Source organism: Diadema antillarum, unplaced genomic scaffold (genome assembly GCF_040938485.1).
Source record: "Diadema antillarum isolate AM-2024a unplaced genomic scaffold, OU_Dant_1.0 seq00001822_RagTag, whole genome shotgun sequence".
NCBI lineage: Eukaryota > Metazoa > Echinodermata > Echinoidea > Diadematoida > Diadematidae > Diadema > Diadema antillarum.
In genome coordinates, this window is record NW_027272496.1 from 42,964 (window position 1) to 60,728 (window position 17,765).

Sequence of the window (17,765 nt, forward strand, 5' to 3'; positions counted from 1 at the left end):
GATTGAACAATATCATTTTGACAAAGAGTTATTGTTAAGACCGTGATGCAACCTGGTTTATCAAGGATGAGGACATTCTATTCTTGTATAATTTAGCTGATGTTGGTCTGCGGCATAAGCTGCATACATGTACTATTCCATATTACCAGTGCCCAACTTTGTTCAACAACTTTGTTCAACAACGTGACATGAGTTGCTGAAGACCTTGAGCATGAAGATACCCATTGAATTTTGAAATAAGTTTGTTGCAGAAATCATTATTGTTTCCTCAATAAACTAGCAGCTTTGAATTTACTTCATATTCTATTAAGAAGAGAGATAAGATGGAACTGGTAATGCTCATTGAATTTGCACAAAATAAGAAAAAAAAACTTTAAAAATGGCCAGTTTGAGAGAGAAATAGAAACAATATCCCATCACATGTTGCTAATTAAAAAGCAGCTACATGTACATATCTAGGAATAAAGAGGCTTTCAGAAATTATGCTCATGCACAACAAAAGGCTCAAATTATCATCATTATCTTTATTAGTCTTCATGAAAGACTAACAGTGAATGAGGAAAATTATGATGGAAAGATCATTATACATATGCATGTACTTCCTCATTCCATAGAAATGCCTTCTGAGACCTAAGAGATTAATGCATTTACATTCATGAAAGACGAGAGTACAGGTGAACAACTTTGGTACTTTTACATATGATGCAGTGGAACCCAATACAAATTATTTATGAAACCCGAACATGTGTGTTTGTATGTTTTGTATGCCATTGTGCCATCAAGGATATGGATTCCACAATGCTATGAAATCCATAACTGACTTGCAAACATATTGCTGAAGATATGAGCTTTTTCAAGTTGTCTATATATAACAAAAGAAAGAAGAGGTGTGATTTTTCTGATTGGCTGTATAGATTACCTCTCTTTGATATTGTGTTGGGAATTTAGATACTACATGTATTACAAATGTGTGAACTTTTCTTTTATTTTTCATATGTATATTGTTCAACACTTTTCCTGATACCCTGTTGCTTTCCATCAGACTGTCTCTTAATCTGTTGGCTGAATCCTTGTGTCAGTTTCTTCCACTTTTCTACCTTTATTGATGACAAGTTGATATCGTGCAATACATGCTATTGTGTACAGTACGTACACACTTCTGTGTAAATATGTGTACAGTGTACAATGTATAATGTAAGTGCAGAGTCTCAATAAATTTTCATGCATTCAATCAAAATTTGCAGACATTGCCTGACATTGCCTCATTTTAGCTGCAGGCTGGGCTTTGGCTATGCTATATCTGAGCCCTCAAAACCTCTACTATGGAGCGCACAACAGCTGCCAAATTTGGCACACATATTTTGAATCGATTGTAAGTTATGCAACTTCATGCACAACATTGTACTTGGGCCTGAAATGCTTATGTAAGCCATGGGAATGCTGATGTTTTTGTTTTGTGGAAAAACTTATTCCAACAAGGTCTAACATTGTACAAACATGGAAAATGGCTATACTGAAAGCAGTTCATTTTGTATTTTATTTTCTTTGCAATTTCTAATGCAAAAATCCAAATGCATAATTAGCCATCATGCAATTCTATCTTAACTCGGCCTTAAGCCTCGGTAAAATAAAATTGCACTTGGGCTAATTATGTACTGTATACGACGAATATTTCGCGAGGTTTTTATTTTCGCGAATTTTGCAAGTCAGGTCCTATTCGGGAAATTAAAGACACGCGAAAATATTGACTCTGATCCCGATGTGAATGTGACGTACGCGTGTACCCTTCTCTTTCCAGTACACAACTCCACGATTGCGAATTTAACCACTCGCGAAATCGTTGGGAATTCCCGATTCGCGAAAATTTAGACTCGCGAAATATATGCCATATACAGTATTTGTTGTGCATATAATCTAGTATGGTGCTTTCAAGATCATAGTGTGTGTGTGTGTGTGTGTGTGTGTGTTGCGATAACCTAGCAGTGACGGCCACGTGTGGTAGGGATTGATTACAACAAAAAGATATTTAGGATGTTGTGCATACAATAATGGTAGTATTGTGAGTTGATCACCATAGCTAGTATACACTGAGCAATTTCCTGCATCATTCTATTTGTCTACACTTTAGAAATGTTTCACACTGAAAATCAACCCTCACAAGGTCACTAATTTCCCTAGGTGGCTGTGTGAAAACTACTGTTGTGACTTTCATACTGTTAATCATCCCATAAGAGCTACAAGAACCTGTATGCTACAAGTTTGCTTCCTCCTGTACATCCAGCTCACCGCATTTGCCCGGGCGTACAGGAAAATAAGCTACAGAGGGATCAGGACATGAGACACATAAAACATATTTTACTGAAACAGAGAAGCTATTGCCAAAGTATTTATTGACAAAAACAAGATAACACTTTCAAACTGACATCATAACATCTTAACATGTGGAGAACACTTGACTAACTGATAAATGAAGAATGCTGTATCTAGTACATGTACTAAGAACAGATCACATGCTTAATTCCCATTGTTTTGTGCATGTGATCTGCTAGAAAGAACTACAAATATCTGTAACATGAATCAAATTACATGCTATTACTTGGCGATTAAATCATCCTTTCCACATGTGTAAACTGGAATACTCCACACTCACTAACATACAAGATAAAGTGCAAGATTTGTGATTACATTTGAACGAGAAGCATTTTGTGTTAGAAAGAAGTGGTGTTACAAGGCTAGATAATAACCTGTCAATTTACCATGAAATCAAATTGGTGATCAATTGGGAAACAGCACAAGAAACCTTTGTAATACTTAGTTCATAAACATTTGTAAACAACAACAACAGCACAGAATGGCATGGAATAACACATGTCAACATCTTATCATTACAACATGTAGGTTTGTGGATGTCTAAAGTGTAGTAGCAAAGGAGGATACATGCAGTAATATGCTTTGTAGAGAGTGTATAACAGAAAATTTGAACTGTCTCTCCATCAATCCCTCTCTTTCTTACCAGCTGGAACTTTGACAGTAAATTTTTATTATGCACTTGACAAAATATGTGACTGGCCTTTCTTTTTTTCCTAGTGAAAGTGAAGAAAATTAATAAAACACGTGACCATTCATGTAACATAGTGTACCTGTAAGACATGTGATAGGCATCAAGAATGATGCATTTTGAAATTAAAGACAGTTATATAATCCATGGTAAATTCAACTGTTTACATAAATGAATGAAAATTATGGCTTGCATCAGTCCATGGAGTACATTTCGATGCATCTACACTTTGTCATGTTATCAATACAAATGTATACATGTACATTGTATAACACTCACATACTAGCCATCTGCACATACTTTGTGTGAGTATGTCTGCATTCTTCATATGTATTTACATTTTGTGCTACATATGTTCAATAGTAATGTAACCATTGCCTTTCCCAAAACTAGCTAGCATCTATGATGAAACACAAAAAGGAATACTTTACTCAAACAGACAAAATACGGCATGAAACATGTTTATGGTTTTTTTTTTCTGCTTCTTCGTCTTTTTTCGAGAGATGATGCCTAGCATGGTGGCTAAATAGAGAAACACTAAATGTGAATAACATTAACATGTACACACTAAATATCACAATATCACTTCTACAAGTCTTAGTCGGGTACATACATCAATTGACACTACATAGCTCTTTTTACACATCACAAGCTAACAACTACTCAAATACATCAAGCATTATCAGAACCAGAGCAACATATCTACAAATAATTATGCATATAACATATGCCAGCTGTGTGTTGACATGAGTCACTGACGTGCATCATGCACCTGTGCTCAGCAGGATTTCAAAACCTCCAGGTCAAGCAACCTCGGCTTTCTTCTCCACATCAGATGGCACGGCAAAATATCAGACAAAAACGACTCAGAACAAGCGTTTGGATTAAGTGTGTCCACAAGTAATGCTTCTTTGCCGGCCATGACCACTGACGTTACTTCAAGGACATGAGAAGAGTTAAAAGCCAGCACAAATGACCAATTGCTTTAGACCCGTTGTCAAGAAATCTGAAATCAGATGTCAAAATGGGCAAACACAGCTTGGCAACTGTTTGTAACCAAAAGGTCACCAAAGGGCATCCCTGCCCTTGCAAAGAGAGTCTCCAATTTAAGCCGAAACATTTACTTCATGGGCATCTTTCTTGCGAGTATGTTGGGATATTAATCGAACTCCTCAATTTTTCTAGCATCGTATCACCAACCACATAAATCTTTTTTCCTTCCCAGAGATCAAGTCAGCTCTCTATTTCATGCTACAGTACCATGAAAGAGACATATCAATGTCGTGAGAGAAACGATCCAACTCTCAATCCTGGTCATCCGCTAAGGCCTTGTCTTACAATGTGTCATCTTCAGCTTCAGTGTATATACCTTGAAAGTTGTGGGGGCAAGCAGCATGGTCTGTCATCAACACAAGCAAATTCTACATCCTAAATCATTATCACCTCCATCACACACAAGTGGGCTGGAATGCTTTCAACAGGTTTGAAAGTGGAATGGCTTTATTCCACTCTACTTTCTTAGCCTGAAAGCTGCAAGGGGCGTGCATATACGAAACTTTTGGCAATTATCGTATATCTTATTAAACACAAAACTGGCAATGGAGGATTAGCACCATGGTGCTGGCTGAACCACAGAGGACATTGAGACTGGGAGAAATCATACGAGGCAGCCAAATATGCCAATAATGCATGACTCAAGACTCGGCATGAAAGGTTGGTTTAAGTGTATTCACTCATTCAGCAGACTTGTTTTGTAAGTATTAGCATTAAAAACAAATCAACAAGAACTAGAGCGGAACTAGAATATTGACTCCCCTGCTTATTTTTCCTTTGACAGAGAATGCAAGCTGGCAAAAGCTCACACATGTGCACACATTGATCTATTTGATGCTGCTTGGAACATTTGAGGATTCTCACTCCTTTTCTCTGTAAGGATCTATATGTGGCATATCATGTGAAATAGCGACAACTGTTTAGTAAGAGCAAGATATCTACAACTTTCAGTAGATTCACTAAAATCAAGCTTTTAGAAGAGAAATAGATATCTCTGCATGACAGACCAGCATACTTTGGTACCTACACCTCGTGAGCATCTTTACATTCTCTGCTGCTATCAAGATGCTCTGAAGACAAGACTTAGCATGCAAAGACCAGTTTACACCCGTCATTCTGTTCTTCCAAAGCCAGCACCTCTCGGCATGTATGCAAGATCTTACCCCCACCCCCACAGGCAGTGACGCAAGCTGCCATGGGGGTGGGGCCTGCCTCTCGTGATGTCTGGATTTCTAGTCAGCGGCGTGGAACTGCCCCTGGGTATCTCCTTCTTTCTCCGCTACGATTGATAAGATGTCGTGGTTTCATTTCCGTGGGTCGGTCCTCCTTGGGACCAAAGGGTAGTCGTCTCCTTCAGACCCAGGCTGTCCAGCCTTCATACAGCGTGGCAAGGTTGTCAAGACTGGTGGCCTCCCTGATTACATAGTCAACCTACAAGGGCAATGATGAAAATGGTCACAATGATTTTGACTATGCTGATGACAGTGATAACTCTACCTGGACTGTTCCTAATTTCTACTTCTACTCCTTCCTCTCTGCTGCTACTACCACTTGTATCGTTACCACCACTACTACGATCATTACTACCACTACTACTACCCCTACTACTACTACTACTACCACCACTACAACTCCTACTACTACTACTACTACCACCACTACTATTACTACTACTACCACTTCTACCACTTTCACTATTACTACTACCACTACCACTACTACTACCACTACCACTACCACTACTTCTCCTCCTTCCACTTCCTTCTCCACCACTACCGCCACTGCTACCACTACTGCTACTACTACCACTACCGCTACCACTGCTATGACTATGACTACTAAATACGACTACCAATACTAATACCACCATCACCACCACCACCACACCAGTTTATCAAAGTACTCTGAGAACACATGGCTTGAACAAAATCTTTGTAGACGTGATAAAGAAATCAATTGTCTTCACGTACTGCGAACACTTGTTTTTCTTATTGCACAGCCTCCTCAAATCATATTCCTGGAGGCATCACAAATCACCTGTATCTGTGTATCATTTCATCACTGCTACACATGGGAACATTTAGTCTCTTAACTGTGCGAAAAATGATATCACAGTTTGGTTTTGTTTGCCAGTTGCTTGCTCAAAAATGTTCTCACATGGGGGAATATAACAAATGTTCCACTTCCATATGATGTTGCTCACCCAATCATTGCCTGTTATTTGACTAACCCATGAAATATATCCAGCCATCAGCTGCATAAACATTCAACTCCCCATGCAAAGACTAACCTGCTCAGCCACAACCAGCCTCTTGCCGGGGTCGGGGTCTCTGCCATCCAGCTTGCCCTTGACACGACGCCACACGTTGATGGCATAGGTGTTCCTCACCTGGATGATCTTCCCAGTGCGAGGATCTCGCATGATGGCTGGAGAGCCCTTCGGATGACCTGGGTCAAACAATGTTACATAACTTGACAAGACGAGAAGAGCACTCGGGGAGCACAAACCTGCAAAAAGTAGCACATTCACTCCTATTCACACATGCTAAAAATTGTCCTGTTTCCCGGTGAAAGAAGCCTTGGTTACCCCTAATCAGCTCCCTGCTACCTGCATCAGCTGCAGTGCACATATGCAAACCTCAAATACACGTAGCTTGTAACCCCAAGTTCATTGACCTTATTTGCCAAAGATAAAGAAACCTTCAAAAATATCAAAACAAAAAATTCCCAGATCACTACCAAAATTTGATCATCTGTTGCTTGTGTCATTATCGACTTTTCCTGCGAGTTTTCGTGAATTGGAGCCAACGGCCTTTTTTGCGGCATGAAATTTTTCGCAAATAACCAATGGCATTCCATATAATGTATTTAGCTGTCTTAGGGTATCCTCAGGGCTTAGGCTACATAGTTCACTTTAGACATATGCGTGTAGATGACAAAACAACGAATTTGCTCCGCGCCCCGCACGTGGAACCCAAATAAAAGTGCACTGCACTGTGGTCTATCACTTGACCCAGGTCAAATGACAGACCACAGTGCACGCACTTTTATTTCGCGCATACTCAAGATTGTAAGTTAAAATCACGCGTTAGGACTGTGTGGACTAAGAGATCAGAGAAACAAAATGACTATCATCATAGAGTGTAACAAACTTTTATTCTCAGGTGATGCAATGGGCAAAACTACGCTTTTTCACGTGATCAGCTCTTGACCAATCCTATAGCAAGATTCTTAGTATGTGGAATATAATGATACTTATCAACTACATGCTGTAGTAATAGGTCTGATATCCAAGTTTTACATATGGCAGTGGGGAAAACATGCAAGTCAAATAAACATTGGCATATCATTGTAGATCACTTTCATCTCATTAACAAGAGGGAGCATGCTCAAATCAAACTGCAGACCTTACACATTGACCTCCCGATGCTGTGAATAGCCAATATCTACTACTTCAGAGTAGAGAAAAATACATGCCAGATGGTTCTAATGATTGGTGTGATAGACGATCACTTTGTAATACCTTGTTTGGTGGGAGGAGTAGCTTGATGTGCCCCATCTCCAGCCCTGACGGCCATCTTGCTCAGCTTCCCCTGAGGCAGCGAGTCTCGTTGGCCCTCGTTGGCCTTGCTCCCCTCCGCCGTTCCTCCATCTCCATTTGGGGTGCCAGCAGCTCTGGAGGCATCCGTGGAACCACTCACACCTAGGTTTGGAAGGTGGGGATAAACAAGAACATAATGTCCCTCTGCCAATTGTCACAGATTCCTGTACCTTAAAATGCAAGGTTTTAATATTATACCCTGGTATGTTACACATCGGTGCCCAATACACTGCCAACATCTTCATTTGTATCGATTGTTCCAATACTGCAAAACCAGAAATTCGCACGTGCATTGTAATTTCATAAAATTTTGCGAGAGCAAAGATTTGCGAAATTAAAATGCACGCAAATGTTCCTCTACACTGTATGCATTGAATGCCATTGGCAATCCACCAAAATTTCATGCTGCAAAAAAAGGCCGTCGGCTCCAATTAATTTGTGAAAATTTCTTGCTTTACAGTAGTAGACACATGAATTACCTCTTTCTTTTTCTCTGTACACATTTCATCAATTCTTCAAAATTGATTTGACACCTCACAAATGACTACCTACAAACTTTCATGGTGTATTACCTGCAGTACATCAAAAGATTGTTTATACCATCAACTGGCATACATACAACACACAATTTTTTTTTTTTTCAAAGTAGCACCATCAAATGTCATTAGACATAACATCAGCTTTATATAAGCCCCTGCTACACCAGTCAGAACACAAAACTAGCCCCTACCTTTCACTTCTCCATGCACCACCTCATTTTCCGCTGCTGATGGTGAGGCAATGTTCACCAGTCTGTCATACATCCTGTAAATATTCCAAACAGAGCAATAAGTCATCTATCATGTATGCCATTCAATAACCAAGCTTCATTGAAGGTCAATGGCCTACTAAAATCAAGAACCTCACAGATTGTGATTCTCACATGACTTCCCTGGTAGCCTTTGACATTGAAGCAACCTTCCCAAAGTGCCCTTTGTCACTATTTCTATTTTTCACTGGGTTGGATAAACATTGTTCAGTTTTTACCTTGAAGGTTCTCTCAACAATGACACATACACTCCAAGGGAAACAATGATTGGAGGGTCTCAAAAGGCTGTGAAAATGCAAATCAGAATATTGAATTAAAGAGTTAAAGGTTGATCACTAAAATGTTACAAGAATAACAAGAGACCTGCGGGTCTAGCGCTCACCTGAGTATCGCAAGTTCACCTTTCACGCACTCACTAATCTAAATTATTCACAGCTCCATCAAAATTTGACCAGGCATTCTCAAGTAGAAGATGAAAATGTACAATAAGGGCCCAATTTTTTTTAAAGATTCCTTAATTTGGGGGGATTGGGGCCCCATGGGGCCCTCTGGGTGGGGCATGGTGCCCATTTTGATAAATTGAGATCCTGACCCCCTAGGGATGCTACCTGCCAAGTTTGACAAAAATCCATCATGACGTTTTCAGGAAGAAGATGAAAATGTACAATTCAGGCCCCCATTTGGACCTTCCCAACCCACCACCACTCCCCCCCCCCCCTCCCCCACCCCCAAGAGGGGCACCCCTGGATCTCCTATGAACAAACTTAAAACTACAGTCATTAATGTACTCACTCATAGTATTATCTTAGCTCTATAACTTCTGATTCTAGAGAAGATTTTTAAAGATTCCTTCATTTTGGGGGGTTTGGGCCCCCCCTGGGGACCCCCTGGGTGGGGCATGGAGCCCATTTTAACAAATTAAGATCCTAACCCCCTAGGGATGCTACCTGCCAAGTTTGGTGAAAATGGGTCATGGGGTTCTCAAGAAGAAGATGAAAATGTACAATTTAGGCCCCATCAGAATCCCTCCCCACCCCCCTCCCCTGGGTCCCAAGGGGGGCACCCCTGATTCTGCCATGAACAAATTTGAAACTGCAGTCATCAATGTACTAACTCATAGTATTAACTTAGCTCTATCACTTCTGGTTCTAGGGGAGACGATTTTTACAGATTCCTTAATTTTGGGCCCCCCTGGGGGCCCCCTGGGTGGGGCATGGTGCCCATTTTAACAAATTGAGTTCCTAACCCCCTAGGGATGTTACCTGCCAAGTTTGATGAAAATCGGTCTTGGGGTTTTCAAGATGAAGATGAAAATGTAAAAAGTTTACGCACGACGCACGCCGGACAAAGGCGATCGCAATAGCTCACTTGAGCCTTTGGCTCAGGTGAGCTAAAAAGGTTCATAAACAGTCTTTGAGAAAAGAATGGTTAAAAAAGTACAGCAATGGTAGTGGACAGGTCACACACAAAAAGCTGTGAAAATATATTGGTCTCAGAGTTGAAGGGTTTGCAAACGCAAAAGTTTTAAAAATTGATGGGCCATGCTCAACACAAGGCTCTCAGAATAAACAAGTTAAACAAATGGATGAGAAGCCAAAGAGTCACAAAACAAGAGATCTCAAAGCTTGATGTGCACAACTTAATATTATCATTAAAACGATTATTATCACAAATATCCGATTGATACTACAGAAGTCTAATGGACAACAGTGCCCTTAAAAAATAAAAAATAATGCCTCCGGCACCCTTCGGGCGGAGGCATAAAAAAGAACCAAACAAACAAAAAACTAGCTTTGCCACAGAGGCTCTTGCTGTAAGTCTTGCTATTTCACACTAATATATTTCGGGACTGAACCCGTTGAGGACATACTGATTTTGCTATATTTCCCATAGACACCTGCCCAAGTGTACTCGGCACTATCTTCAACGGGGTAAACATGTATAGCTATGGACAATATATCAAATACCAGTATTTGATGGTCTTATACATGTGCATATCAAAGGAGATGTCTTTCTTACCCTTGTACATGTGCAGTCAGTGTGTGAATGGTTGGTTTGACTTCACTCAAGTCATGTAGTTTGTCTTCACTCTCACTGGCTGTCACTGAGGAGAGAAAGGAACACAAGATCTCTCAGTGAGGAAAGCTCAGTTATACTGTCAAACAGAACTTCATAAAAGCAAGCCCCAGAAATGCTCATAACCCGGTGAGGACGAACTGATTTCGTTATAACACACATTTCCTGTTGAAACCTGCCCGATATACTCAGGACTAGTCTTCAATGGGTTACAAGTGTGACATATGATGATCTATGAACTTCCTTTATAGAAGAGAAATGCTGTGATACTAAGACATGAATACTGCTTAAGTCTCTCAAGGTGAGGTCACAGCAGAATGAAAGGGGAAAGTCTCTCCAAACATGTATGTGAATTAAGTTCTCTAAGTGGAAACAGTGTTTGGTCACTGAAAGAATGCTTGACCAACCTTCTTTACAAGGGATGGCTGATTTTCTACTGCAACATATCTCAGGAAAAACTTGTTTCAATTTGTACTTTTCATTACCGATACCAAATCTGTGAAAACTCTTGTCATATTTTCTTTATATACCATTTTATTCAGACAGCACATATTCTTGTAGGGTTACCCTCAACAGAAAGCAACACACAGGGTGAAAAATTCATAGCTTTCATATCAACTGTCTGATTTCCATGAAACTTTCACCAAGTGTTTCACTAATCTTTTGGCATTCAATAAATACAGCCCAATACACACATTTGTTCGGCAAAAATTCCCTTTCAACACTTATCTGTTCTGTTCCATTGTGAATCCAATGACAATTGAACTTGTAATGCATCATGTTCACAGTTTCCCACCTTCATCATAGTGCCACATTTGTGTTTCACACTATTAGTATGCAGGCATGGTCTATACTTCATGACATCTGCAGACTGTATTATATCAATGACTGCTCTCATTGTTCAGGTAATTCCCCAGACTCTCTCAGCTTTACTGGATTGCCTGCTTAGGTGATGAATCAGATTCTTGGTATTGACGCTTTTGAGAGAATTGGTGACAGGACTGATTAACAAATGCTATACCATGCCTGTCGAATGAATTCCTAAGGATTAGTTGATTACAATGAACATCATTTACCCGCAAATATCAAAGGTGACGGGAATTCATCCCAATTTACCACCTTATGACTAGTAATTATCATGTAAATTACAAACATGTTAATCAAACCAACAAGACTCGGTATACTTTGGATAATTTTTGAGGCACACATAATGAAAATATGATTGACCAGTTAAAAGGCATGAAAATCTGAGTGAGTCTATGATGTGATGTAATGTACTGCCACCCACCCATCAGTATGTTGCCTAGCATGGCGGCAAACGTCTCTGAATACTGCTTGTAGAAGGACTTGAACCTCCGAGCCTCTGCCATGCCGCTGCTTCCTTCCTCCTCGTCCTCCGCAATGACCCTCAGCATACCTTTGACCTCTGACATTAGACCATTGTGAGTGGTCAACCCCATCTTGACTACATCCACCATGGTCTGTACTGTTTCCTATTACATGGAATTGAGATAACACAGTGTAACTCATCATAAATATAAATCAGTGTGTAGATGTTACCCGAAATACCGCTACCAGTACAAATCTTGTGCAAGAACATTATGCATTAGGATGGCTGGAAACTTCAGTGGTATGTGTGTGTGTGTGTGTGTGTGTGTGTGTGTGTGTGTGTGTGTGTGTGTGTGTGTGTGGTGGGGGGGGGGGTAATGGTGGCAGGGGTGAAAGAAAGGGACCATCAAAATTGTTATTGTGATTGAATTTAATCAGATCCTGATTATACATTCAACATTAACATGACAAATTCACATGATGATTTAAACTCTCACCTTGAGCAATAATTACTGCCAAATTGCTGCAATAAGCTGAAGCAAATAGAACAATATCACAACAAAAATAGTTTCCATTTCCTGCTGATTGCACTTAGAAGGAAGAGAGCTCAGGCTTACGCTTTGGAAAACAAACAAACAAAAGATTTGAGAGAAAGACAGTGCTGATATCTACGACACAAGAACTGCCTCAAGATCTCTGATATACATATCACAAGCTCAACCTAGGTAAATAAGTTTTTCTCCCTCCCTCAGGCCCAGATCTCTAGCAGTCAGTTACAATGAATGCACATGTAGCGAACGGAATAAAGATGATAGTTGATGATTGTGGGGAATACAATGACAGTGAATCATAATCTTCATCATTCTGATTGTTCATGATGGTGAAAGTCCTGCTTACACTCCTAAGATAAAAAGGTGGAGTTTTGTGCGTAGGTATGCATGCATGTTTGATGTGGCTCACTGTATGTTATATTTCTCATACTGACAATATAATCCCATTGAACGATTGCACAGCATCCTTCAGTACCTTATCAGCATTGATCTTTGCTTCTGCCTCAGCAGCCCTGTTCCGAGCCTCGGCCATCTTCTTGCGGACAGCCTCCCCCAGTCCCTTGAGCCATTTGTTGTTGATAGGTTTGTCCACAGTGAGAGGTTTGAGGGCCAGGAACTCTTCCTCTGTGCTTGACAGGTTGGCCTTCCTCGCCTCAATAGAGGTGCACACATGGAGGCATCTACATCACATACACAGGAAATATCGGCAAAGCTTGCAAGTACAGCAGACTTATAGGTATTGGACGACAAGATCAGGCCTGGTATCTCTACGTCTGCTAGTCTGAGTAATTTAGACTAATAAGGTATCCCACAAGGCATCCCACACAAGGTATCCCACATTATTTTTTTTCCGATGCTCATATTCTCACTGGCACCAATTACTAATATTAATCTGATTTAATCATCTTCTATCCTCATTCATGTTGGCTGGCAGAGTGATCTAACTTAACCAATTTGGTAATACTGCAAAATTTTGTAAGGAAAGCAATTGTTTCCTTTTGACATTAAAGTGTATTCAAATACTTCAGGGCTTTCAAAGTGCTCTACAAGAGATTACAGTTTTGTCAAAGTTGTTGCTATCATTAGGGTCCTTGAAAGGACCTAGAGTATTGACAGTCTGTAAATACACAATTTCCAAAGAGATAGCATAATGACTTGAAACACAAGGAAAAGTAGAAATTACGCGGTGCGTAAAATATGTCCCCGCCGGAAGTAGCATTTAGTAGCAAAATGTACAATATAGGTAAAAAGATCAAGGTCAAAGGTGAAAGAAGTCAAGGGTCAAAATTCTATGTAGAAGTTTTGAAGCCCTCACCTAGTGCCATCACATAAAGCAAACGGAATCGAAATCGGGTTAGAAATGGCGAAGGAGTAGCATTTTGTAGCCAATGTACAATATAGGTAAAAAAAATCAAGGTCAAAGGTCAAAGAAGTCAAAGGTCAAAATTCTGTAAAGAAGTCAAAGGTCAAAATTCTGTGTAGAAGTTTTGAAGCCCTCACCTAGTGCCATCACATAAAGCAAACGGAATCGAAATCGGGTTAGAAATGGCGAAGGAGTAGCATTTGGTAGCAAAATGTACAATACAGGTCAAAAATCAAGGTCAAAGGTCAAAGAAGTCAAAGGTCAAAATTCTGTGTAGAAATTTTGAAGCCCTCACTTAGTGCCATCACTTAAAGCAAACGGAATTGAAATCGGGTAACAAATGGCGAAGGAGTAGCATTTTGTAGCAAAATGTAAAATATAGGTCAAAAATCAAGGTCAAAGGTCAAAGAAGTCAAAGGTCAAAATTCTGTGTAGAAGTTTTGAAGCCCTCACCTAGTGCCATCACATAAAGCAAACGGAATCGAAATCGGGTTAGAAATGGCGAAGGAGTAGCATTTTGTAGCCAATGTACAATATAGGTCAAAAATCAAGGTCAAAGGTCAAAGAAGTCAAAGGTCAAAATTCTGTGTAGAAGTTTTGAAGCCCTCACCTAGTGCCATCATACAAAGCAAACGGAATCAAAATCGGGTTAGAAATGGCGAAGGAGTAGCATTTTGAAGCAAAATGTACAATATAGGTCAAAGGTCAAGGTCAAAGGTCACAACTGAAATTCTGTATAGAAGTTTCAAAGCTCCCATGTAGTGCTATCATATAAAGCAAACAGAATCAAAATCGGGTTAGAAATGGCGAAGGAGTAGCATTTTGAACATTTTGATCACACACGGACGCACGGACAGACGGACAGACGGACACACGGACACACAGACACACACACGTACGGAGCCCGTTTCATAGTCCCCTGCTCGAACTCGTTCGGCGGGGACAATAACTTTATTAAACCTAGCTCACAGAGACTCTTCAGCATGTATGCTGTCTTGCAAGCACATCTTTAGAAGTGACATCACTATAACTATATGCAAGGAAGATCAAGTTTGAAATCTAGTTATTTATACTGATAATATCAAACCCTGATCTGAACAACCATCACTGGATGGGAGCTTGGTTTCTCAGACTTATCTGTTGCTCCATCCCGTTTACATTCACTCTGCAACAAACACCCTCAACTTTAGACAGTGTGTATCCTTCACATCCTTTCACTGTCTTACAGACAAAGTGTACATTGTTTGATTGACTGACACTTACATACATAAACACACATTCACACAGACACATAGACATTCATGTGCACTTACTCAAATACTGCCACAGCCATAGATAGACAGACAGACACAACCACAGATATAGATGAACACAGACACAGCCCCAGACATGGATGAACTTAGACACAGCCACAAACATGGGCAGTCAGACACACAGTCACAGACACAGAAACAGCCACAGCCACAGACACAGGTATGTCCAGCTCACCTCTGTAGAAGGTCATGAAAGTTGCTGTCTGCATAGACTGACTCTGATGTGCGAGTCCGCATCCCTTCAAAGTGCAGAATGGCATGGCACAGAGCTCCAACCTCCGAGGCTCTCTTGGTCTCCAACTGCACATGGGAGTGAAAGGCATCAATGATATCAAAACAAACTCACCTCCTACCTGCCATAATGCTCCCTTACCACACCCCTATGTTTGCCGAATGTGTTTTGTGTTTATGCTTATTGGAAGTTGAAATCGAAATCGAAATTTGGAAAGCAAACTCAAATCAACACGACTCCAATAAAATAAATTTAACACCTCATCCTGAATGCACATACCGTAAAACCACAAACATTTGCGAGGTGAAACTTCTGCGGATTGGAGCCCACAGCAATAAGAGATGCAGTGATACTGTAAAACCAAAAATTTTTCGCAGCATGAAACTTTCACAAAAAGCCACCGGCATTCAATGCATTGTGTAGAATAGAATTTTTGCGGGCATTTTACTTTTGCGAATCTTAGCTCCTCATGAAATTCAAGAAACTTTCATGCACATGAAAATTTCTCTTGTTGCACATTAGCGAGATGTGGGCAAGAAAGTCTGCCAGGTAAAAAGTGGAGGAGGAGACTGTCCCAGAGGGTCAACTCACAGAACAGATCTGACTCTTGGCCTGGATGGAGGCATCCACCTCCTTCATGATGTTAGCCAGGGATGGGTTGGCTCCTGCTGCCCACTTCAGCCTCTGGCAGATGCTGGCCTGCACCCTCACTGCCTGCTCCTGGATTGAGTTCACGGCGCCCTCCATGTTTATCAGGGCCTGCAGCTGCTTGCGCATGTCGGACATAACAGCCGATCTGGGGTGATGCAGAGAGGTAAGATTTATTTTGTAAGATTTTATTGACTCTATTGACCCCCTCTCGGGGTATGAGAGTACAAACATATTTACAATATATGAATACAAAAATATAAGTGATAATGTACATGTACATGTGAAAATAACAGATATAAATAAATATGTTTATAAAACAAGGCGTAAAGGAAGTTCAACTACTCTACCACTACGTGTACAAACATTCACATCTACTTTACTTTCTACAAAACTACTGTCTTTCTTCTTTGGTATTGAAGAGAACTGAAACATAATAATTCTGACAAATTTGGCTAGTTTTTTTCAAATGGCAAGCATTAGTTGAAGTGAATAATTTGGCCATGTGTAATGCACTTGGTCTACTGGCCGCCAAGCTACTTGGTAAATACAATAGTCTCTCTTTGTTGAAAAAGGGACAAACATAAATATAATGAAATTCATCTCCTATATCGTCGGATGAACATGTAGTACAATGCAATTCATCTGTCAGGCTTGCATCAAACCTGCCCTTATTAATGGGTAATCCATTAGATCTACATCTAAATTTACTCAATGTAATATAATCTTTCTTACACAAGACCTGTAAATACTTCTCTAACATCAAATTATCCTTAAACATTCTATAATTTGTACAGATTCTATTGGACCATGTTGCTGCTCTCCACTCATGACTAAACATATCAAAAAGTCTAACTTTTGAGGTGTGTGAAATCCATGCAGCACTAAATCCACCCCCTTGTGCTAACCACACATTCCCTAGCCCTGCATAATAGAAAATATTTGTGATGAATAATAACCATTGTGATTTTGACGGGGAGTGCATGTCTCCTTGTAAATGCAGAAGAAATTTGAAAATTGTACATGGGTGTTTGGTTTCTTTTCCCTTGACTAATCTCAACCAGAATCCAATCATTTGACATTTAATATAGTTCAAAATTACTCTATGTCCAGTATAACATCACAACAAACATCACAACAAATTCCCTTTGGCGTTACACAAGATATGGGTCTTATGAATATTTACTCATTTCGACTCTTGAATATTCTAGCCTGACTGTACATTGTAAATGAAATTAATTGTGTGATGTTCAGAACATTTGTGGGTAGATTTAACTGTAACAAGTTTGTATGAAGTTCAAAGTGGCAATTCTGAATTGTCATGGTAATGGAATCAAAGAGAGTTGCAGTTTTTACATTTGAACGGTGGTTTCTAAGGTGATTAGTACAAGTTTTGGAAGATGACTAATATAATTTGGTTTAGAGCATCTGTTTATCTAGATGGGGTTTGCAAAAGGATAGAACATACTGGAGATGATATTAAATCTCAATCACTTTGAGTTGGGCTGGGTTTTTCAGTTTCGTTATCAATTCAGAATACAGTGTTCACTCCTCCTCAAAGCCACTAGGAATCTCATTGCATCTTCCTACCAATAAAAGCTTCAGACCTAATGGTCTGAATTCACATAGGAACTGGTAGTTCAAATCAAATCTATGATTCAAATTTGGTCCATGGACTAAAAACAGTACATAATAGGTGTACCTCACCCTTGCTCATGTCAGCATGCATTCAT

General features: G+C 40.0%; 1 protein-coding gene across 1 annotated transcript in view; it reads right to left on the reverse strand.

Moving 5' to 3' along the window:
* Nucleotides 1–2,431: 2,431 nt before the first annotated feature.
* Nucleotides 2,432–17,765, reverse strand: part of LOC139712563 (serine/threonine-protein kinase SMG1-like) — an 82,303-nt gene continuing 66,969 nt past the window's right edge. Inside the window, 9 exon segments of the mRNA XM_071624372.1 lie at nt 2,432–5,542; nt 6,402–6,559; nt 7,635–7,814; nt 8,443–8,516; nt 10,540–10,624; nt 11,885–12,089; nt 12,952–13,156; nt 15,328–15,452; nt 15,976–16,180. Of these exon segments, the coding sequence (XP_071480473.1) occupies nt 5,465–5,542; nt 6,402–6,559; nt 7,635–7,814; nt 8,443–8,516; nt 10,540–10,624; nt 11,885–12,089; nt 12,952–13,156; nt 15,328–15,452; nt 15,976–16,180 (1,315 nt within the window). The 3' untranslated portion in view covers nt 2,432–5,464.